Source organism: Phodopus roborovskii, unplaced genomic scaffold (assembly GCF_943737965.1).
Source record: "Phodopus roborovskii unplaced genomic scaffold, PHOROB, whole genome shotgun sequence".
Taxonomy (NCBI): domain Eukaryota; kingdom Metazoa; phylum Chordata; class Mammalia; order Rodentia; family Cricetidae; genus Phodopus; species Phodopus roborovskii.
The window spans coordinates 58567813-58591053 of record NW_026126480.1 but is presented as its reverse complement, the minus strand read 5'-3'; the positions used below and the strand labels follow the sequence as shown (position 1 = coordinate 58591053).

At 38.9% G+C, this 23241-nt stretch overlaps 1 protein-coding gene across 1 annotated transcript; it reads left to right on the top strand.

The window, feature by feature from the left end:
* Positions 1-516: 516 nt before the first annotated feature.
* Ms4a13 (membrane spanning 4-domains A13) lies at positions 517-22712 on the top strand. The gene is made up of 7 exons (XM_051193978.1): positions 517-716; positions 3539-3654; positions 5024-5164; positions 9833-9889; positions 11248-11367; positions 20064-20159; positions 22589-22712. The coding sequence occupies exons 2-7, from the start codon at positions 3604-3606 to the stop codon at positions 22646-22648; spliced, it is 525 nt and encodes a 174-aa protein (XP_051049935.1). The 5' UTR covers positions 517-716; positions 3539-3603; the 3' UTR covers positions 22649-22712.
* Positions 22713-23241: the final 529 nt, after the last annotated feature.

The following is a 23241-nucleotide window of genomic DNA, read 5'->3' as shown; positions in this document are numbered from 1 at the left end:
GTCTTTAACCCCTCAGGAAGTTCTCAGTGCTCAGAGAATACGGTTCTCCCTCCCAGTCTTCTCATCTGTCCTCCTAGATCTGACTCTTCTTTATCTTTTCACAGTGATCTACACTTCTTTACATTCATTTCTCTTCACAAACACTGAACTACCGCATGCAAAGTAAGACCTCTCCAGCGGTTTGGTCAAAAAAGTCCCTTTGGCCATTTCCTAAACAGTCTCTTCATTAATTTCTTGAGCCATTTATAATTGGAGAAAGATGGAGTGGGAATTAACTATTAACTCAGATACTTGCTTTTTTACTAGTTGAAACCTTCTGAAGTGTGTGGTGATGGAGCAGGTCTCTGCATCCGTTCTGTATCGGGAGAAGTACCCATGAAGAGGCTGTCTTGGATCCATCCTTGCCCAGGAAAGCCATTACTGAAGACTCCAGAAGGTGGTTAAGGGGTTGGCCCACCGCATGGACTGCAGGCTCCAGTGAGTCTGCGCATTTGTTCTCATCCCTCCGCCCTGAGGGAGGGCTGTTGCCCTTGACAACCCAGGCAGCCTGAGGAGCTTGAAAACCAGCTGAGTGCTAGACTCTGCACTGCTGCCTCTGATGGCTTTGCAGCCAGGTCTAGTGCTGAGAGCACCATCCACCGTGATCTGTCTCAGCCTGTGCCTGTGCCTAATAGGGTGAACTGGATCCTTGGGACTTGAGACAAGTGAAATGTGAGGTAATGGCGTGCCGCTTTACTTTTGCTACCTGTCAAAATGGACACGGAGTGTGGAGAAAAGGGGATGAGGAGGGAAAGAAGAGGGTGAACACATCTCCGTTCTCCGTCTTTTATGACCTCTCATTTCAACCTTTAAAAAAAAAACACTTTACTTTATTGCTACTTAGGCCTTGAGATGTGGGACCTCTCTATGTTGCCCAGATTGTTCTTGAATACCTGGACTGAGCAATTATCCTGCCTCAGCATTACAATTAGCTCCCAATAACTATTCATTCTCACCCATTCGTTCTAGATTTCATCTAGCACTGAGTCCCGGTATATGGGTGTACCATGAAGTGAGGTAGAAAGTAAAATACTTAATATCATTATAACATCAAGATTACCCACCAATCACCTTGAGTAAAATATTCATTAAAATATCAATCGGAAAACTGGGAAAAGAAAAAGGGCACATGGATGTATATGGCCAGGAAATTAAGAAGGACTGGTCATAAAAAATATGGAAATAAATTTCTTGGTTTCTGAAGACTCCAAAGGCATTTGAACTGATCTTGAAGATCAAAGGTTAGAACATACCATCACAGGAATTATGGGCAAAATATTAAGACAATAAACTGGGTATTAGCTAATTTGTATACCAACAGGCTTTCCAGAAAAGGTTAATGCCAAAGTTGCTAGACTTTGAAATTGGAACGGCCATGTTAGGTAGAGAAGGTGGGCAGGAAGCTGTTCATGAAGGAAGTGGTGTGTCCTCTGAAGATTCTAGACTTGATACTCTTTATTTTTATTTTTTTTTTTAAAAAATCATTTTTGAGGCTGGTGAGATGGGCCAGTGGTTGGGTCTTGCTGCTTTCGCAGAGAACCAGAGTTCAATTCCCAGCACTATGCCAGGAAACTCAATTTAACTCCAGCTCCAGGGGATCCAATGCCCTCTTCCATGGGCATACAAACACACAATAACACACAATTTTTAAAGTAAATTTTTTTATGTTTACACACACATACACGCACACACACACACTCGAACACTCACACACCAAGGCTCAAGGAACATCATGGATAAAAAAGTAAGATTAAAAATCAGAAGTTGAGGGTAGGGCTGTGCAACATCTTTCTCCAGGCATAACACGGTTGATGCACTCACAAACACACTACAGATGTGATCACCTACATAAGTATGGAGCCATCAACTTTTTCATCATGAGAGGGAGGAAGGGCTCAAGAGGCTGCACCCGACACTGAGGAACTACTGACAGTTAATGACATCTGAGGGAAAGGGTATCATTCTCTTCAGTGGTGTAACACAGAATCAAGGAAATAACCTTCCAGGCATGTCCATCAAGGCAACCCTATTTAACTCAGCAGATCAGACACCTAAAAAGACAGGAAAGCCATAATGGGACTTGTTGCTTTCAAGAAAGAGTTTTGGCAGAAGAATGTGGAGAGATAAGACAGAATAATGGGGGGGTGAGAAAGACTAAAATTCATTATACACATGAATGAAACTGCCCAAAATTAAACCCTAATTACTTTAAACAATTATTCAATTATTTTAGCTTTATGTGAAAACAATAATTGGTTTTATCTCTGCTGAACATGCTAAGGATAAATGATAGACATGATCTCTCTCTAATTGTTCCAGAATATCTGTGCTAGTTGTAGCGTGTGGCAATTGGGCTAGGAATAACAACTAAGGGACTTGTTTTTTTTAACCTTATTCTAGGTTGGTGTTGGGATTAAGAGAAAATAAAATAAATAAATGATCCATTATACATTTTTACAGAATTGGGATCCTTAATTGGCTTGTAGAGCAGCCAAATCTAGTTTTGCTTTTAAAAAAGAATTCTGACCAGTTATTCCATGAATGTACTTTTTGTCTTCCCACAACTGACCTGGGCATCTTTAAAGAACATGCACATATACTTTTGCTGATTAGTATTTTTATGAGCTCTTCATTTGGATGACTTTACTATGGGCCTCATCGAGAATTACAGAGACACTGATTATTTTACTTCCCAGCTTACCACATTCTGCTTCCACTGGGATGCTACAACAGTGAATAAACCTATCCATACACACAAAATTAATTTTTTCTGAAAGTGTCAATTAACAGCATTATTGACGTTTCATTATTCCCCTACACAAGTTCTAAAGTTCTGTGGATGTAGTCATGGTAGAGAAATTAAGCTTGGCTGCCTTTAAGTCTGAACTCTTGATTGCTTCTTGGAGACAGTGTCTGAAATCATACAACTTGTTTCAGTCACATGGTTTCTGTGCTGTTGCATTAATAAACATTGAGAAAATAAATTTTAGAAACCAAAGGTTCATTAAAATAACCAAGTCATTAGATTTGAATTCACAGCATCATTTTTTCAAAACTGTCAGGAGGCACAAGGGGAGTTGAAGGGAAAAGGTGAGATACAAATTATGAAATTCTCAAGTAAATTTTGAAAGAAGAAAATACAAAATACGACTAGCATAAGTTGACTGTGAATATAAATGAATCATTGAAGCTTCACTGAATTTTTTCCAATACTATTCTATAGTTGACCTTTATTCTTTATTGTCTAGAACTGCTACTAAGTAATAAAGGATAACATGTGCAAAATATCAGTATTTCCTCATCATAGAAAGAAACTTTTTCATTCTGGAGGTTGTTATTCAGAACACGTAGATGTGCACTAAGGGCTGTGAGAGGTAATAGTATAGAAAGAAAAAAAACCTCTGACCTCTAAGTTTAGGAAGATTGTTGTCAATCACTAAGAACCAGATGTATGAGTTTTCTCTGAGAAAAAGTGTATGTGTTTTGTATTCTTTTGTAGAAGTCTGGTAATAAAGGTATCACCGAAAGTTAGAAACAAAATCAAACAGAGGAAATTCTGAAAGTATGGGATGTGGAAATTCAAAAATATCTTCATCAAATATTGTTGTCTTAGGGGTGAGTGTCATACTTTCTCATTACTGAGATCAAGTTCCCCCAAAGTAATTAAATGCAAAGGGGTTTGTTTCGGCAGATCATTCCTGAAGGATGCAGTCTATCATAGTAGGGAGGAAATGGCAGAAGGCAGGGGAGGTGTGATGTTAGAAAGAGGAGGCTTTGGACTTGGTAGTTCACATTGCATATGCATTCAAGAATCAGAGAGTGAACAGCAAGTGGGAATGGGCTACAATTCCTCAGTGCCCACCTCTAATAACTAACTTTCTCCAGTGAGACTCTACCTCTTAAAGACCAAATGACCTCTTCCCAAACAGCACCATCAGCCAGGGACCAATCATTCAACATGTGATTCTATGGAAGGCACTTCACACTCAAATCACAGCAGTAAGACTAAATTCAGTGTTTTAAACTATGTCAGTTTTTTAAAGGGTGATCTTGTATCTAGAAAGAGGTGTATTTGAATGACTAAGAGGCACAAGCTTTTTGAAAGTCATGCTGATTATCTTCTGTAGCTTTTGCCTGGTCTTCCAGCCCTTCATGAACAAGTATGTGCTGAGATATGAGTACATCCACTGAATTCCCACATCCGAGGGAATCCAGTTATAAGAATAATTATCAAATTTAAAAATGTGTATGTGTTTGTTAGTTTAAAAGAGATTATCATTGATCTCTTTTCTCCACTGCACTCACATTTGTACAGTAGGGTGAACACACACTCCCATTCAGTTGCAATCCCGAGGGATTAAAACTTACCTAGTTCTATTAACAAACACCAAGAAGTTAGGAAAATCACACTTTCATAAATAGTGGGAGAAAACTGTTCCACAGGTTTTCCTCTGAGTTTTCAGACTATGCAGACCAGCTATTCAAGCTGTTGCATGGGAGTTCTTAGCTCTGTGGTGACAGACCACTCTGAGAATAGAACAAAATATCTTAATCTGCTCTCCTTGATTCGTTTGATTCATGTATATGCTGCCATCCTTTGCAGTCTGGTTGGTTGGTTGGTTGGTCGGTTGGTTGGTTGGTTGGTTGGTTGGTTGGTTGGTTGGTTGGTTGGTTAATGGGATAGTTGGTTGGTTGGTTGGTGAATGGGGTGGTATAAGTGAGACTTCCTAGAACCTAGTGATAAGTTCTGAATTAATAATCAATTTTTCAATAAGAAAACTTTAGTTTGTACCTCATGTACCACCAGAGTTCTTCGTAAGCCTTGCTTGTTCTTCCTGGACAGATCCTATGTCTGCTACAACCAGTAAGAACTCTATAGCCAATGCATGATTAGCTTGCTTCCATCTTTTACAAAGATGTTAAAAGTTTATTGAAACTGTATTTTCCATTACATTTTGGTTCTAACAGCTCTCTCTTCTCACAGGTTGTCCAGATAATGATTGGCATTTATCATGTACTCATGTGGTATTTCCTATTGCTATTGTATATGGGACAAATTAAAGGAGTATTTGGGACTTATGAACCTTTAACTTACAAAATGGGAACTGCTTTATGGGGACTTGCTGTGAGTAGAATACATTTGTGTTGACTTCATTAATTCAGTAAATTACATTTACTTGTAGATGGTAGGGGTTAGTTTCTAAATAAGGTTTTCAAGGAGAATCATATAACTCAATGACATTTACTGAATTATTCAAAATCCAGTTCCTTCTTTCAACAAATCTACATTGAGCATCTTTAATTTACAATTACTATAAAAGAAATGTGGACACAAGAGCAAATGACAACAACAATGTGGACTATATCCCTAGCTATGTCAAAGACAAAGACTCTTAACCACCATGTCCATTATCATGGTTAGTTTTAGATTTTTCCATTACCCACATTCTGATGTGGTTTCTAAATAGTCATTGGGCAGAAGAGAAACTCAGAGTATGGGGGATCCCTAGAAGTCAAGGGAAGAATATATCACAAGACATAAAAAAAATCAGTTCTATCATCTTTTGTTGGTGTGTTATTATGATAAAGTTTGAAAACTGTCTACTGGGCTTTTGAATATGGTATCCAGTCATAAACATAACTGACTAGTAGTTTCAATAAAATGACATGAAATCCTAGTTGGATTTAGTTTAGGGAAATAGAATAAGAGCCAGGGAGATTTATATATTTTTTTAATTTTCTTTTTGGTAATTCTATACTTGTGTACAATGCAATTTGTTCATTTCTACCTGACTCCCTTCCTCCAGCTCCTCTTGGAACCCCAACACATTCCCTTTCAACCTCATGTCCTTTTTTCTATTGTCTTTTACTGGCATGGGGATGGAACTGGAATAAAAATAAATAAATGTTATGAGATAATAAGAGGAATATTGCAATTATGTATTTATGTTGACAAGAAATAATGAATTTTAGTGAACAAATAACTATGGTCATGTTCTTCAGTGATGGTTCTCAATTAGTGTTAATTTTACCCCCTTAGAAACCATGTCATAGTATCTGAAGATGCTCTGGATTTTTACAACCTTGACAAAAGCCAAGGATGCTGCTAAGCCTCCTATAATGCACATAATTTTCAAAGAATTATAGCCATTCATGTAAATAGTGCTAAAGCAAAGTGACAAGAGGGAACAAAGAAAGAATGACATATCAGATGAATCAAGGTACCATCGCTTCACACCCTGATATGCTGTTACCATCCCTTCACATCTTGCTGAATGGTATGCTAGCATGCCTTCACACCCTAATGAGCTGAATTCCATCTCAAACGCTGAGCTAAAATAAACCTTTAAATGACAAAAAAAAAAAAAAAAAAAAAGAACAGATCAGATTCTGACCTGATTTTGGAAGCTTGTAGACAATTTCCTACAAAAGCTTCAAGTAGCTTAATGTAACAGAAAGAAAAAGATGAGCTGAAAGTGGGGGCAGGCATGTGGACCAGCCATTAGAAGAGAGGAGAGTGTGGAAGTGGCCATCTGAGAAAAGTGGGGGAACATGTGGTTTATGGAAAAGTAAATTGATATTTGTACAGCATTAAGGACTCAAGGTTTAGGAACATAACTGCATTGTGAGATAAATCTTTATTCAAGAGGTGCTCATCTGAATGGATGCAGGAATGCAACAGGGTCATAACTATATTTCATCAGGAGTTCAAATAATTAAAATCATCTAGAAAGGGATGAATGACAAAGCAGTCAATCGGTGATTGTGGATGAGAACATCTGAAACACTTGTCTTAAATCTTGAGGGGGGGGAAGGAGTGGTAGAAATAGACAATAGAACAACAACAACAAAACCCCACTGTCCTTGTACTGGAACAAAGATGGTCCACTGGCTGTTGCAGAAGATGTTGAGTGACCTTGAAGACATTTGCCTTTATCCATATGCTGACTCGGTGTCCAAGGACAAAAATCTAAATAAGCCATGCTGATAAGCAATCCAATGCCTCATCAATAAGAAAAGGTGCATTTGGCTCATTAATGAGGAAAAAAGAATGTGGAAGAAAAGAATGTGGAAGAAAGAAGAAAATAAAAGATAAGATAACAAAGCAGAATTTTCAGACAAAACTCAGAGAAATGATTTGTGTTCTCTGTGCCTAGAGAGGCAGCTCAGTCAGAAGTGCTTACTGCTCAAGCATGAGAACCTGAGTTCCATGCCCAGTACCATGTTTTCTGTGCTTTTACTGTGTTGCTTTTAGTATGGTGTTTTATTTTGTTTCATTTTGTTTGTCCTTTTGTTTTGAAGTAGTGTTTCTGTTTGTATATTTGCTTGCTTGCTTGCTTGTTTTGAGAAAAAAAGAACATATCAAGTTGTATAAAGAACTTGGGGAGAGGAAAGACAATGATAAAATGTGTTGTATGAAAAGCTTTTAATATGATTTCTAAGACATGGCTACTACTTCCCAAAAAATTAACCTTTGCTAAAATCACCAAAATAAGAAAAATACAAAAGCTTCAGAGATGGCTGAGTGATTTAGAGCCCTTGCTGCTTTTGCAGAGGACCAAGGTATGGTTCCCAGAACCCATACCAGGGGATTCACAACTTCTTGTAACTTGTGTTCTAAGAGATCTGATACCTACTCCTGACCTCTGCAGGAACTGCAAGCACACACATACATACATATAAATAAAAATAAGTAAAATTTAAAACAGACAGACTGTTTCTGGGAAGTTGTGTAGCCTCCTTTCAAATAACACATGTACTTTTTGGAAAATAGAAATATTGAAATGAAATAATGAAATATCTTTTAAAATAACTTTTATAAAAGACAAGGTAGCTGGAAAGATGACCCAGTGAATAAGAATACTTTGTATGTACTCACTTATATATGGATTTTAGACAAAGAGCAAAGGATCACCAGCCTATAATTCACACCGCCAGAAGAACTAGGATACAAGGAGAATTCTAAGAGATTCATATAAAGTCCCTCACAGAAGAGGAAAGGGACAAGATCTCCAGAGCACATTGTGGAGGGCAGTGAGTGGAGAGGGAACTAGGAGAAAGAGAAGGGGAGGAGAGGAAAGCACATGGGACTAGGAAGATTGAGTAAGGTGAGGAATAGACAAGAGAAGAGAGAGAGAGAGAGAGAGAGAGACAGAGAGAGAGAGAGAGAGAGAGAGAGAGAGAGACCATAAAAGAGGGAGCCATTGTAGGTTTGAAGAGAAAACTGAACCTAGAGAAATATCCGGAGACCTACATGACTGGCCCCAACTAACAATTTGAGCAACAGTGGAAAGGCTACCATAAATGCCCTTTCCTGATAATGAGATCAATGACTAACTTATCCACTATCATGGAGCCCTCATCTAGTAGCTGATGGAAACAGAAGCAAACACCCACAACTAAATACTGAGCCAAACTAGAATCCAGATGCAGAGAGGAAGGACAAGACCAGGCTGCAGAAATGCATAGAGACAGCTGACCTGAACAAGGAGGAGCTAATGGGAACCCCAGACTGATATCTGGGAATCCAGCATGGGACTGACTCAGACCCCCTTGAACCTGGGTCTCATCTAGAAGGCCTGAGCAATCTAAGGGACCTCAGACAGTGGAGCCAAGATGTATTCCTTGTGTACAAAAGGACTTTGGGGGCTCATCCCCCATTGAGAGATACTCCCTTAACCTAGAGACAGGAGAGAAGTCCTAATCCCTACTGTACCAAATGACTTGACAGATGTAGATGACCCCTCCTGGAGGACATCACCCTACATGTGGAGTTGGGGGAGATGGGAGGGGAGGGTGGTCAGGGTGCATGAGAGGGAAAGAGGGATGGAGGGAGGGCGGGAAGAAAGGAGAGAGGGAGAGGGAACTGGGATCGATATGTAAAATTAAAAAAAAAGATGATTCACATGGGTTTTAATAATAAATATATGTCATTGTTGCTACAAAGTGCATCAGAAAATAAAAAGAAACAGTGTCTTGATTAAAAAAAGAAGAAGAATACTTGCTCTGCAAGCAGTTGTGAAAAATCAAAGTTCAAATCCCTAGTACATAAAAAGTCAGGCATGGCTGGACATACCAGTAACAGCAACAGCCAAATTCCAAGTACTCAGTGGTCAGCCAGCCTAGCTGAAACAGAAAACTCCCAGTTCATTGAGAATCCCTGTTTGAAGACAATAAAGTGGGGAACAATAAAAGAAAACATGTGTATGATTAGATGTATGTCCTGGAGCACATCCACATGCATACTACATACATACACTAGACATGGCATGCATATATAAATAGATAAATAAAGTGAAAGCCTGGGTATTCATTCTGTAACCTTAATGGTGACTACCGCCTCACAAGGAAGAGGCTGTTTTTTTACAGTCACGGTGTCTAAAGGATTTATGAAACATTTTTTTCACATCGGGATGTATACACAGTCATTACAGTTCATATCTCACAAGGAACAAAATAAGTTGGAGTAACACCTAAACAGATTACGTAAGAGGTAACATATAACCAAACTTGGTCCCTGCTTCAGAAAGTCTTAGGAGACCATTGCCTAAATCCTGTCCACTGTCCCATGCTTACACCTGTTGTAACACTCCTGTTACTTTCAATACCTGTCACCTTTTGAAAACATGATTATCTCATAATGGAAGCTCATCCCAAACCCTTCTACTAAAACTTCTCTCTATGTTACTTTTAGTATTCTGAAAATCTTGTTCTTAAAGATAGTTGTTTTAAAGTATGCTTAAATTGCTGAGCATTATCAATGAGTATTTACCAATATATGTTTTGTGTCTAGTTTATCATTTCAGGAGCCTTCACAGTAAAAGCATCAAAATATCAAAGTAGATATATGGTAAGTTGAAATGTTTGGGATGTGTCTAGTATGAACTTTCACAAAACAGAAAAGAGGTTTCAATGAAAAGGTAGTGTTGGGGCTGGAGAGATGGCTAAGCAATTAAGGGCACTTATTACTCTTACAAAAGACTTGAGTTTAGTTCTCGGCGCCCATGTTGACTCACAGTTTCCAATAACTCCAACTCCAAGAGATCTGACTCCCTCTGCAGGCATCTGAAGGCAGCTGCACTCACAGGCTTGCACACACACACACACACACACACACACACACACACACATACTTTAAAATAAAGAAAAAAATAGCCTCTAAACAATAAAGTTATTTACCATCCCTATAAAATAAGTGAGGAAAATAAGTTAAAAACCAGAGATCATATTACCTAATTACAGATACATTTACATTTGATTGTTAACTTCTAAATTTAAATAATAATTTTGTTTGGATGTTCTATCCTTAAGATTGTATGAATACTGTAACTAAAAAATTGATTATAGGATTTAAACTCTTTCTTCTCTGTGAACATTACTGTGCTTTAATCTTCATTTCCTGGCCTACTCACTTTGGGGAAAGGGTTGTACCTTGTATCAAAGTAGGGAATTTTCTAAGAAAAAAAATAACTTACCATAGTGTAGGCAGAACATTTTTAGAAATAAAAAAAATCAGAATTTTATACCTGAAAGACAGGTATCAAGTAATTAATGTAATTAGGAATCAATTAATCTAATCTTAAATGTTTACACACCAAGAAATCTGAGAATGGATGGATGGCTTGGGAGTTAAGAGCACTTGCTGCTCTTACAGAGGAATCAGGTTCAATCCCCAGCACAAACATAGTGGCTCAGAGCCATTGTAACTCAAGTCTAAAGGGATCTGACATTCTCTTCTGTCTGACATAGCACTGATGTATGTGATACACTGACACGCATCCAGACAAGATACCCATACACATAAAATAAAGTAAAAAAAAAAAAAAAAAAAAAAAAAAAAACCTAAAAACCCAGGGTGCAAACTTATTGACTCTCTTTTCCCATAAGTTTTCTTTATTTCTTGTAAATATTTCAAACATCTTGATCTTTCTTCCATCTGAATCATAAGATTCTAAAATACAAAGATTTTGAACATTGATGGAATTCAAAACTTGACAAGTGTCTAATAATGGATTCGTGTTTCCTCTACACTAATTAGATTTCATATAAACCAGGAAATGGCAAGCATAAACACACTTTGAGAGCTTAGCAAACGATAAGGGAATTTTACTCAATTGTTTCCTAATAAAACAAAGCAACAACAGAAACATCCAAAAAATTCCAAAGTACTTCTGGGTATTTGTAAGTGACTCCATGTGTCCTTTTCAGCTTATCTGCGCCCTGTCCCTGAACATACTCTGTATGATTATCACGATCATTGCAGCCAGCCTGACAATAGTGGAGTTGGCTCACTTCCGTTCCGTGTCATACAGGAATTACGGGCAAGCAGTAAGTAACTGAATTTATAGAAACAGCCTTTGTTTTATGTTTGTGCTATTTTATTCTTTGAGGGTTTCATACAATATAGTTTGATCATATTCACTACCTACTCCCCCCCAACTCCATTCAGATATAACCTCATTTCCCTATCTTAATTTCATTTCTTTTGTATATTTATTTCAATAATCAGATGTCTATTTTGCACTGCCCTTATATTCACAGATGTGAGGCCATCCACTGGAGTGTGATTGATCTTCCTAGGGCTATACCCTAAAGAAAACTGATTTTCCTTGCCCAGAAACTATCAACTGTCAATGGTCCCTCAGTCAGGGATGGAGACTCCTACGCTACCTCTCCCCAGCCTCTCCCAGCCTCTAGAATGTTGATTGGTTTGACTTTGTGTGCATCTTGTGCAGGAAAACACAGGTTCTGTGAGTTTCTGAGTCCAGAAGCCCTGGCTTGTCCAGAAGACACAGACATTATTTCATGATGGTCCTCTGTGGTCTATGGGTCTCAACAAGCTCTTTGTCTCCTCCTCTAAGATGGTCCCTGAGGAGTGTGTGTGTGTGTGTGTGTGTGTGTGTGTGTGTGTGTGTGTGTGTGTTGTGTCTACATATGTGAAAGCCAAAGAATAACCTCATGTATCTTTTCTCAGGCACTGTCCATCTTTGATTTTGTGGTAGTGTCATTAGCCCCAAATTCCCCAAGTAAGCTAGGCTAGCTGGCTAGTGAACCACAAGCCCCATCCAGTCTCTGTCTTCCCAGTACAGAATGAGCACCCTCATTCTCCCCTCCCCATGCCCCCACCTGTTTCTCAAGTTCTGGAAATTGATCTCAATTTCTTGTGCCTTAAAGGCAAGCACTTTACTGAGACATCCCCCAGTCTCTCCATAGATGACATCTTAATGCAAAAAGAGTACATTCCTGGACCACTAATCCATTCACCAAACCAGGAAGAGAGCTGTGCTGTTGCTCTAATGTGTTCAAACCATGAATACCTAGTTGTTTCTGACTTCACATAGGACAGCCTGCCTTTTCATCTTATGTAGATTTTGCTTTAGCTCATCACTGCTAAATGTAAGTCAGTGTCAGACTTATTTCTTTGTACCAGGGACTCAATTAAATAGAAGTGCAACACATCATACTATAATACATGTGAATAGCCTTGTTGATAAAAATAAAATAGATTTTCTTGAGTTGCGTTGGCTTGGAATTAAGAATCATCAGAAAATAGAAAAACCTCCCATGCTCATAGACCAGTGGTATTAACATAGTAAAAATAGTCATCCTACCCAAATTATTCTACAGATTCAACACAATTCCCTTAAAAATCCCAAAACAGACCTTGAAAGGACCATTCTCAACTTCATATAGAAAAAAAAATCAAAGATAGCTAAAACAATCCTAAACAATAAAAGAACTTCCAGAGGTATCACCATCCCTGATTTCAAGTTGTAAAACAGAGATATAATAATAAAAACCACTTGGTATTGTTATAAAAACAACACCATTGATCAATGTAATTGAATTGAAGATACATATGTAAATCCACCAATCAACATCTATGCTTTTTTTTTAAATAAAGAAACCAGAAATACACAATGGAAAAAGAAAGCATCTTTAATAAATGGTGCTGGTGTAGCTAGATGTCTACATGTAGAAGAGTACAAATAGATACATATTTATCATCCTGCACAAAATTCACATCCAAAAATATTAAAGACCTCAATATAAAACCAGATACACTAGCTTTTACAAATAATGCTGCCATGAACATAGTTGAACAGATGTCCTTGTGGTATGAATGTGCATCCTTTGGGTATATGCCTAAGAGTAGAATTGCTTGATCTTGAGGTAGACTGGTTCCCATTTTCCAGAGGAACTGTCATACTGATTTCCAAAGTGGCTGTACAAGTTTGCACTCCTACCAGCAATGGAGGAGCATTCTGCTTTTTCCACATCCTGTCCAGCATAAATTGTTGTTGATGTTTTTCATTTTAGCCATTCTGACAGGGGTAAGATGGTATCTCAGAGTTGTTTTGATTTGCATTTCCCTGATAGCTAAGGATATTGACCAATTTCTTAAGTGTCTTTCAGCCATTTTAGATTCCTCTATTGACAATTCTCTATTTAGTTCTGTACCCCACTTTTTAATTGAATTATTTGGTGTTTTGTTGACTAGTTTCTTGAGTTCTTTGTATATTTTAGAAATCAGCCCTCTGGCAGATGTGGGGTTGGTGAAGATCTTTTCCCAGTCTGTGGACTGCCATTTTGTCTTGTTGAGTGTGTCCTTTGCTTTACAGAAGCTTCTCAGTTTCGGAGGTACCATTTTTTTTTAATTGTTGATCTGAGTGTCTGTGCTATTGGTGTTATGTTCAGGAACTATTGGGGTGGAGTTGGGGGGGTTAAAGAGGGTGTGGGAGGATGGGAGGGAGAGGGAACTGGGATTGATATGTAAAATAAGATTGTTTCTAATTGAAATAAAATTTATTTAAAAAGAAGATACACTGAATCTAGTAGAAAATAGGGGATAAACTTGAACACATTGGCACAGGAAACAACTTTCTAAACAGAACAATGATAGTGCAGGCACTAAGATCAACAATTAATAAATAGGACCTCATGAAACTGAAATGCTTCTGTACCACAGGACATTGACAATAGACAAAACAGCACCTACAGCATGGGAAAAGATTTTCATCAACTCCACATTCAATAGAAAGCTAATATCCAGAATAGATAAGAACTCAAGAAACTAGACATTAACAAACCAAACCAATCCAATTTTAAAATGGGGTACAGATCTAAATAGAGAAATCTCAAAAGAAGAATCTCAAATAGTTGAGAATCACTTAAAGAAATATACAACCATCAGGGAAATGTAAATCAAAACTACTTTGAGATTCCACCTGTCAGAATGGCCAAGATCAATAACACAAGTGACAGTTCATGCTGGTAAGGATGTGGAGTAAGGGGAAAACTCCTCCACTGCTGGTAGAAGTGCAAACTTGTACAGCCACTTTGGAAATCAATATGGCAGTTCCTCAGAAAACTAGGAATCCATCTACCTCAAGACCCAGCTATACCACTCTTGGGTATTGTATTGTTTTGAATGAAAATGGCCCCTAAAGGGAGTGGAACTATTAGGAGGTGTGGATTTCTTGGAGGAAGTGTGTCTCTGTGGAGGCAGGCTTTGGGGTCTTTCAATAAACACCCAATGAGATAAGCCACTTCCTGTTGCCTGCAAGTCAAGATGTAGGCCACAAGGCTACTTCTCCAGCACTATGACTGCCTGCATACCACCATGTTAATAATGGACTAAACCTCTGAAAATATAAGCCACCCCATTATATGTATTTTCTTTATAAAATTTTCCTGCTGTGGTCATGGTGTCTCTTCACAGCAATAGGAACCCTAACTAAGACAGGCATATACACAAAGGATGTTCCACCTTACCACAACTATGTCCATGGTAGCTTTATCTATAATAGCCAGAAACTGGAAACAACCTAGAAGTCCCTCGATTGAAGAAGGGATAAAAAGAAGAAAAAATGTGGTACATTTACACAATAGAGTATTACTCAGCTGTTAAAAAAAATAGAATCATGAAATAAATTTTCAGGCAAAAGGATTAGACTAGAAAAAAAAATCATTCTGAGTGAGGTAACCCAGACCCAGTAAGACAAATAAGACTTATAAGTAGAACTTAGCTATTAAGTAAATGATAACCAAACTATAATCCACAGATCCAGAGAGGTTAGGTTAAGAGGAGAGCTCTAGTTAGGATTCATAGATCTCCCTGGGAAGGAGAATAGATTTTGTGGGTAGACTGGGAGAAGGAAGATAGGGGTAGAAGGAGACAGTGTAGGGAAAGACAGCTAGAACTGATGGGAGGCACTTGGGGGTGGAAACATAGTGCCATGGAAACTTCCTGGAATCTAAGAAGGTACCCTAGTGAGGACCCTAGTAATGGAGGACATGGAGTCTGAACTGGCCATCTTTTTGTAGCCAGGCAAGGCTTCTAGTGGTGGAAGTGGTTGAGTTGTTAGCCACGGCAGTCCCGTGGAGATCCCTAAACAATCCAGGCTGATGCTAGGACAAAGGGCTGCTCTTTGAAGACTGCCAGGAGGATTTCCATTGCTGAGGACAACATATACACTGCTCATTGAAAGTAGAGAGGTTAAACCAGTGCCTGCATGGAGCCTTTACCCCTATGTTCTATTCTCTTTGGTATGGGGAGGTACTTACAAATCAAGGTTTCTCTGCCCAACCCGGTCCCTATTTTGTTTTTGTTTTTTTTTTTCCCCTTAAGTTTCTATATTCTGTGCATGGTTATTCCAACCACATATTTGTGAAGCATCCACAGAGGCCAGAAGAAGATGTTGAATCCTGTGGTCACCATGTGGGTGCCGGGAATTAAACCCATAAACCCATGTAAGAGCAGCCAGAGCTCTTGACCATGAAACTATCTCTCCAGCACCCCCAGTCTCAGTTTTAAAATAACCCCTCAGAGGCTTAATATTAATTACAAATTATTTGGCCTATTGCTCAGACTTATTACTAACTAGCTCTTAAATTTAATTTAACCTATTTCTATACATTGCCATGTGGTCCATGTCTTATCAGTTCTCTGACACCTTGTCCCTTGGGAAGCTGGATAGCACCTGCCCAGATCCCACCCTTCTCCTATATCTCTGCTCAGTTTTCCAGCCTGGATCTAATCCACCTTGCCATAGGCCAAATCATTATGTTTAAAAGAAAAAGAAAAAAAAAAGGCAATGCCAAGTTCAGTTGTACCTGGTTGTTATTACATCTGTCACAGAGTTACCATGCCTTTGCACAGAGTCCCAAATTCTTGCTCCTAACTGGCTACAGTTTGCTTTCCTCATAATTATATTAAATTAGATAAATTAGAGTCTAACAAAACTAATTTTGCGTAATGTCCCAGTTCATTTGTGCAGAGTCTCTAAATCCCTCTACACTTTCTTTCTAGGCATCCAAGTAGCTAATTATTTACCCTCCAAAGCACTTCTGGTCATATTTTTAAACAGAGACTGATTCTTTTTGATTAATAGGGGAAACAGTGCCCACAGCTCCCTGAGATAACATGAAAAATTCCATCTATGCAAAACAGACTGCAATTCAAGCTCTGCAGATTCCCCCAGATCCTGAAATAATATGTTCTGGAGCATAGGCACATGGTCATTATACCCCAGATTTCCTCATTTAGGAAATCAATTCTCAAATGTTAGGGATATGCAAATTCAATTATTTGAATTCATTTTGAATTGCAGAATGATAATGATGTTTTGAGAATATATTGGCATGGAGCAAACTTTGCTCCTGGGTACCTTGCTACCTGCTGAACTACTCTGACATCATCCCAGGACATCCATCATGGTCCACATATGCAGGCACAGAGTGGCTTAGTCTGTTGTTGGAGGAAGCTGTGAAGTCACAAGCAGAATACCACAGAGAGAAGACAAGAGCTAGAACAAAGCTCAGTCATGTAATGTGTAAATCTGAATGTGATGGACTTCTCCATCCCTCAAATATGCAAACATAACTGAGAAATTCTCAGAGTAGGATCCACTCAAAGCAATGAGGAACATTTCCTAACATAGTACCTCCCATGATCAGTTTAAATGGTCTCAGATTGAGGTAATTTTGTGAAAAAAATACAGTTTTGGTTTCGTTGCTTACTCAAATTTTCTAGTAAGTAAGATCAAGAGCTCTGAAATAAGCTGTCTGCATTGAAGTCACTGATATGTAGTTCATGGGAGCATTCCCTGAGTGAATCATAGCTCTCTTCCAAGGCTTGGCTTCCTCATTAAACCAGAAATGAAGACATTAATACCACTGCCAAAGAGCTAAACAATGCCCAAGCCCCTGATGTACTCTGTGTTTGATGCACATTCATCATAAATATTACACTGCTATGTGGCCAGCTCACTATGAAATGGATGACGATAATATTAGGTGACTTAGAAGGTGTCCCAAACAAAGTCACATAACCTAGATCCTAAAAGCCATGTTGGAGTAGATAAGAGGTAAGCTTTCTGGGAACTATGTCTGACAGTGCAGGCAAGCTGGGAGAAACAGCATAGTTGAAGATTGCAGTGGGCAAAGCCAGATCACAGGAAGCCTCCTGTACAGGGAAACTCAGATCTTGAAGAGAGTGCAGTGATGAGGAAGGATGAGAGTGTCTGACCTGACCAAGCTGATGGAGCTAGCTGCTGGACGCCTAGGAAAGCTCTCTGACTAGGACAAACAGCAATGCTCTCCCAATTGAAGTCAGTAAAGTCAACCCTTGCCATAAAAATAAAATCAGAATCACAAATATTACTGCTGTCAAAGAAAACTCTCATGCTTAAAGTAGCATGTTGGTGCCTGCCTGTTCCCAAAGCACTCAAGTAAGCAAGGCAGCAAGATCAAGAGTTCCAGGTCATCCTGAAGTCCACAGAAAGTTCCAGGCCAGCTTGGGATACATGAAACCCTGTCTCAAGAGGCAAAAGGATTTATTGGGGTTAGAGAGAAGGCTCAGTGGTTAAGAGTACCTCTAGTTTGGTTTCCAGCATCTTTGTTGTGTGACTCACAACCAGGATATTATGAGCTTCCCTTCAGCTCCAAGGAATCCAAGGCCCTCTTTTGGCCTCAGAGGGCATCTGAACACATGCTTGCATACACACACACACACACACACACACACACACACACACACACACACACACATATATATATATATATATATATATATAATAAATCTTTTAAAATATATTTTAATTAAAATAGAATTTGATCATTTCTCTCTTCCCCTTTCTCCCCCCAACCCCGACTCACTCTCAAATTGATAATCTCTTTTTCTTTGATTATCACCGTTACATATAGAAAAAGAGATGCACGAATATATAAATACAGCCTGATGTATTTATTTCTTGTTATTTGTGTGTATATGATTTCATGGCTGGCCACTTTGAAATGGATAACCAATTAAGGACCTTATCTCTGAAAGAAGCTAATTCTCTCTCTCTCTCTCTCATTGTCATCATCATCATCATCATTAGCTGTCTGTAGTTCTTTGTCTAGGGGTGGAAACCTGTGAGATTTCTTCTGTATTAGCACATCTATTGGCATAGATAGTGTTCAGGTATTATTTAGGGAGCCATTTTTGGGAGACACAGTTTATTACCAGACTTCCTGATCCTCTGGCTCTTACTATCTTTCTAGTCCCTCTTCCTCAGTCTTAGGTGCAGAACTTGTTTTGTAGGTGTATTCACTGAGGCTAAACTTCCCATGATTCATTGATCTCTGCATTATGTCCAGTTGTGGTTTCCTGTGATGGTCCCCATTTACTATAAAGATAAACTTTTTTGATGAAGAGTTGTAGCTACACTTAATAGTGGGCATAAAAATAAGTTTTAGAATGTAGTTGAATTATGCTAGTCTAGTAAAGTGATGGTAGTAGTTTCTCTTGTAAGATCCATAATCTCACTATCCCTGAACAAGTTGACTAGGTTTCAGGTACCAGGCATGATTTCCATTGTCTTGAGTAGGCTTTAAGGCCAATTAGAGAGCTGTTGGTGCCAACATTATGTGCCACTATTGCACCCTTAAGGATATCTTGCTGTGTCTTCACCATTGTTATCCATAGTTATCACAGCTAGACAAAAAATTCATTTTTCGTAGCACATTTTGGTGCTACGAAAGCCAGTCTACAACAAGGAGGCTTTCTGGTTAGCCCAACTTACTTAATAACTCGAATCCTAATGTGTGTCCTAACAGGTACTAAATGTGCAGTAACAGAGCCTTACTTACAACCTCTGGGGGACAACCAGGGGCTGGGACTGGGAGATGGGAAGATAACTTGGTGGTTAAAGTGCTTGTTGTGCAAGTATACATATGAGTTCAGATCCCTGGAACCCACATAAGTGCCAGATGGGCCTAGCAGCCCATCTGTAATTCCAGCCTGGGAAGACAGAGTGAGGTAATCCCCAGAATAAACTGACTAGCAAGACCAGCCACATCAGAGACTTTGAGTTTTACTGAGAGGACCTGACTCCTTTTATAAGGTAGAAAAACAATCAAGGATGATTCCTAACAAGCTGAGAGAGGCTTCCACAAACACACCTATGCGTGTTTTCAAAATGCATACGTACACAACACACACAAGAAAATGGGGCACAAAAACTAATAATAATTTTTTTAAGTGAGGCTTTCCTCACTTAATGATGACCTAAATTCAATCCTGGAACCCATAGTGGAAGGAGAGAAACTAATTCCTGGAAGTTGTCCTCTGACCTCCAGATGTACACCATGGCATGCATGTACCCATAGATAAACACACACACACACACACACACACGTCATCATCATCATCATCATCATCATCATGATAAAACCAGATTAACTGAATAGTTTAGATAGTAAATACATTCATGAGACTAAGAAGTTGCAAGAAGTGTGACAGAAAAGCTGAGTGATGGTGATGAAAAGCAGAAGCCACAGACAATGAGTTGGAAAGAATGAAAATATGACATCCGAAACTGAAAGCAAATAGCTAGAAATGCCCAGGAAAATCAAACAGGAAGAAGTTCACCAGCTGCGATGTTCTTCCTTCTCTTTGACACTTACTCTAGGCTAGTCTTGGGGAGGGGGCACACACTAAAGATAATAACACATCATCTCCCCCTATTTCCTGGTTACAGAAGCTAGGGAGAGAAGTGTCCCGTATCTTGCTGTTCTCTTACCCCCTGGAATTTGGGATATCCCTCACATACTCAATCTGCAGCTGTTCACATTTGGTAAGTGTTTCCTCTGGCAATTCAGAGGTTTTTTGATTTCGAGTAAGCAAACCTAAGGAGATAAGTAGCATTCTACAACTGTCTGGAACTAGTAGCAAAGTAATGTGTGATGCTTCCTTTACCTTTTGTTTTCTTTTGCCATAAAATATGGATATAAAGCAAAATGACAAGAGTAACATATGAAACTGTAAATTTAAAAATCAAAAACAAATATATATATATATATATATATATATATATATATATATATATAGCGATGGTGATTCTTCCCTTAACGTTGTTCTTATCATATCCACACATCCTAATTAAGCACACACATACACACAAAGCTACAAAACACACATTGTATCCAAAATAAGAAGCAGAGAAAGGTGAATGATGATGCTCAGGTGGCTGGCTTGCTTCCTTTTATAGGATCCAGGATCTCAGCCCACAGAATGGTACCACCCACATTTCAGGGCAGGTCTTCCCTCAGCTAACCCTCTCTGAAAACACCTAGACTATTCTAAATTCCAGCATTGAAAATTAGGATTAACCATTGCACCCGCATTCCTCCAGCCCTTAAACTCAATTTCGAAGAACTTTACCAAACAAGAAAATTCATTTTCTCACAATTGTAGGCCAAAAGTCAAGGTCAAAGTGTTTGGGACTAGTGTCCTCTAAATCCCCTCCCCCTCTAGTTGGCTTTCAATGTGTTCACCTGGCCAACCCTTGGATGAGTCTGTGTCCTGATCTCTTCTGCATACCCCAGTCACATTGGACAACAGCCCAGCCATTGCCCCTTTAAAGACCTTATCTCCAAATATTTTCACATTCCAATATGCCAGTGGCTGGGATTCTGATGTACAAGTTTTGAGGATTGTAATTCAGAACACAATGAAATGTTTTTAGTATCACCTCTGCCTATAATGACCAGCTGAGCAATTGTGCTAGCCCTAAGGAGTCGACTAGAAAATAGCCTTAAAAGAACTAGGAATGAAAAAGCACTGAAAATGTGTAGACAGATCAGAGAGGCAAGCCCCAAAGCAAATGGACTCCACGTAGTTACTATTAACAATTCTCTAGAAAGAAAGCAGTATCCACCATTCCCAGGAAACGACAAAACTATTTAAATCAGTGCTTCTCAACCTGTGGATCTTGACCCTTGATTGCCTACAATCAAGACCATGAGAAAACACAGACATTTCCATTATGATTCATAACAGTAGCAAAATTACAATTATGAAGTAACAACAAAAATTATTTTATGGTTGGGGGTCACCACAACATGAGGAAGTGTATTAAAAGGTCACAGCATTAGTAAGGTTGAGAACCACTGAACTAAATTATCTAACATTTATCTAAAGTACCTAACAATTATTTAAGATGTCAAGTTTCAAAAAACAACAGAAAAACAGGGAACAAAAATAATTACATGTGTGGTGGCTTGGCTGAAAATGCCCCACATAGGCTCATAAGGAATGACACTATTAGGTGTAGCTTTCCTGGAGCAGAGGTGGCCTTGTTGAAGCAGGTGTGGTCTTATTAAAAGAAGTATGTCACTGAGGGTGGGCTTTGAAATTTCAGATGCACAAGCCAGGCCCAGTAGTACTCTCTTTTCCTGTTGCCTGCTGATCCATATATAGAACTCTTTGCTCTTTCTCCAGCACCATGTCTGCCTGTGATGATAATAAACTAAACCAAGTCAGCACCAATTGAATGTTTTCCTTTATAAGGGGTGTCATAGCCATGGTGTTCCTTCATAACAGTAGAAACCCTAAGACAACACATAACTTGGAAAGAACATTCAGGACCTGTACTCTTGGTGGAAGCTGAGAACAAAGGTGAAGAAAGGAAAGACTTCAAAAGCTGAAGGACAGATATATAATAGGTGACAGCAATGATTCATGAAATAAGATGATCAGACAAAAACAGAATTTATAAAAGAGGAAGTTGAATCCTGGGATTTAAGTGTAAGCATGCTATATCAGAAATATAGATAAATACACTTGTATCTGTCCACAATGTAAGAATTTATTGGATAACAATAAATTCACAAGGAATGGTGATTTCATTAACAACACTGACTGCTTTTCCAGACGTCCCAGGTTCAATTGCTAGCACCCACATGGCAGCTCACAACTGTCTGTAACACCGGTTCCAGGGATCTAATGCCCTCTTCTGGTCTCCTCAGGCACCAGGCATGCAAGTGGTAAACAAACACACACATTAAAAAAAATCAGAAAGTATGTCAAAAGTTATGATTTAGCAACATTAAAAGAAGGTAGATTGGATTGAGAATGAGACAGAAAGAGAACAGATGGCACTCTGGATTGTATTCTATAAGTACCAGTGTGGCCTGTGTTCTCTACTGCTATTTTAATTCTCTGTTACTCACATGATTTGAAACACTGGATGTCATCTGTAAGTGGCTGCTTTTTCTTTTCCAGGGAAGAAGACAAGAGGAAAGTTTAGAAAGTGTCTCTGAAGTCATGAACAGCAGATTCTGAAAGCTGGAGACATGAACAACTTCCCCGGCTGCTGACCCCTGATGTATGTGCCAATGATATTTCTACATAACAAGGCTGCTGCACAACACATGCATTTTGTGCAAGAGGAAACTCACAAAAGGTTAAAAGTTATCCCCTTGATATTTAAGGAATGTCTACACACATATTTTCTAGGTCCCAGAGGGGAAAGCTTTTCCTATGTATCGCAAGAGATTATCACAAGGAAGATCTGCTAGCTAGCCAATATGGAAAGCTATCAACCCTCCACCGCAGATCATCTGCAGTAGACCACAGAACCTGCTTGTAACCTATAGAGTACAGGCTAGGAAATTTGAATCGCAATCTGTAAATCAGAGGAAAACTGATTTCTGTCCCTGTGAGTGAAAAGCACATTGCACCACACCCTGCATTCTTCTCAAGCTAGCTTCTACCTCCACAAAGCAAGGATCGAAAGGTCACCGGTTTGGTGCCTTTACTGTCACATGGCTTTTCCTGTCCTCATTAAAGTTCCTTTCTGCCCTGTATGTCTCTGCTGCCTTTTTTCCCCTCTCGTTCCCCTGTTTCTTTCTTCTCATTATTTGAGTCGATGTTAA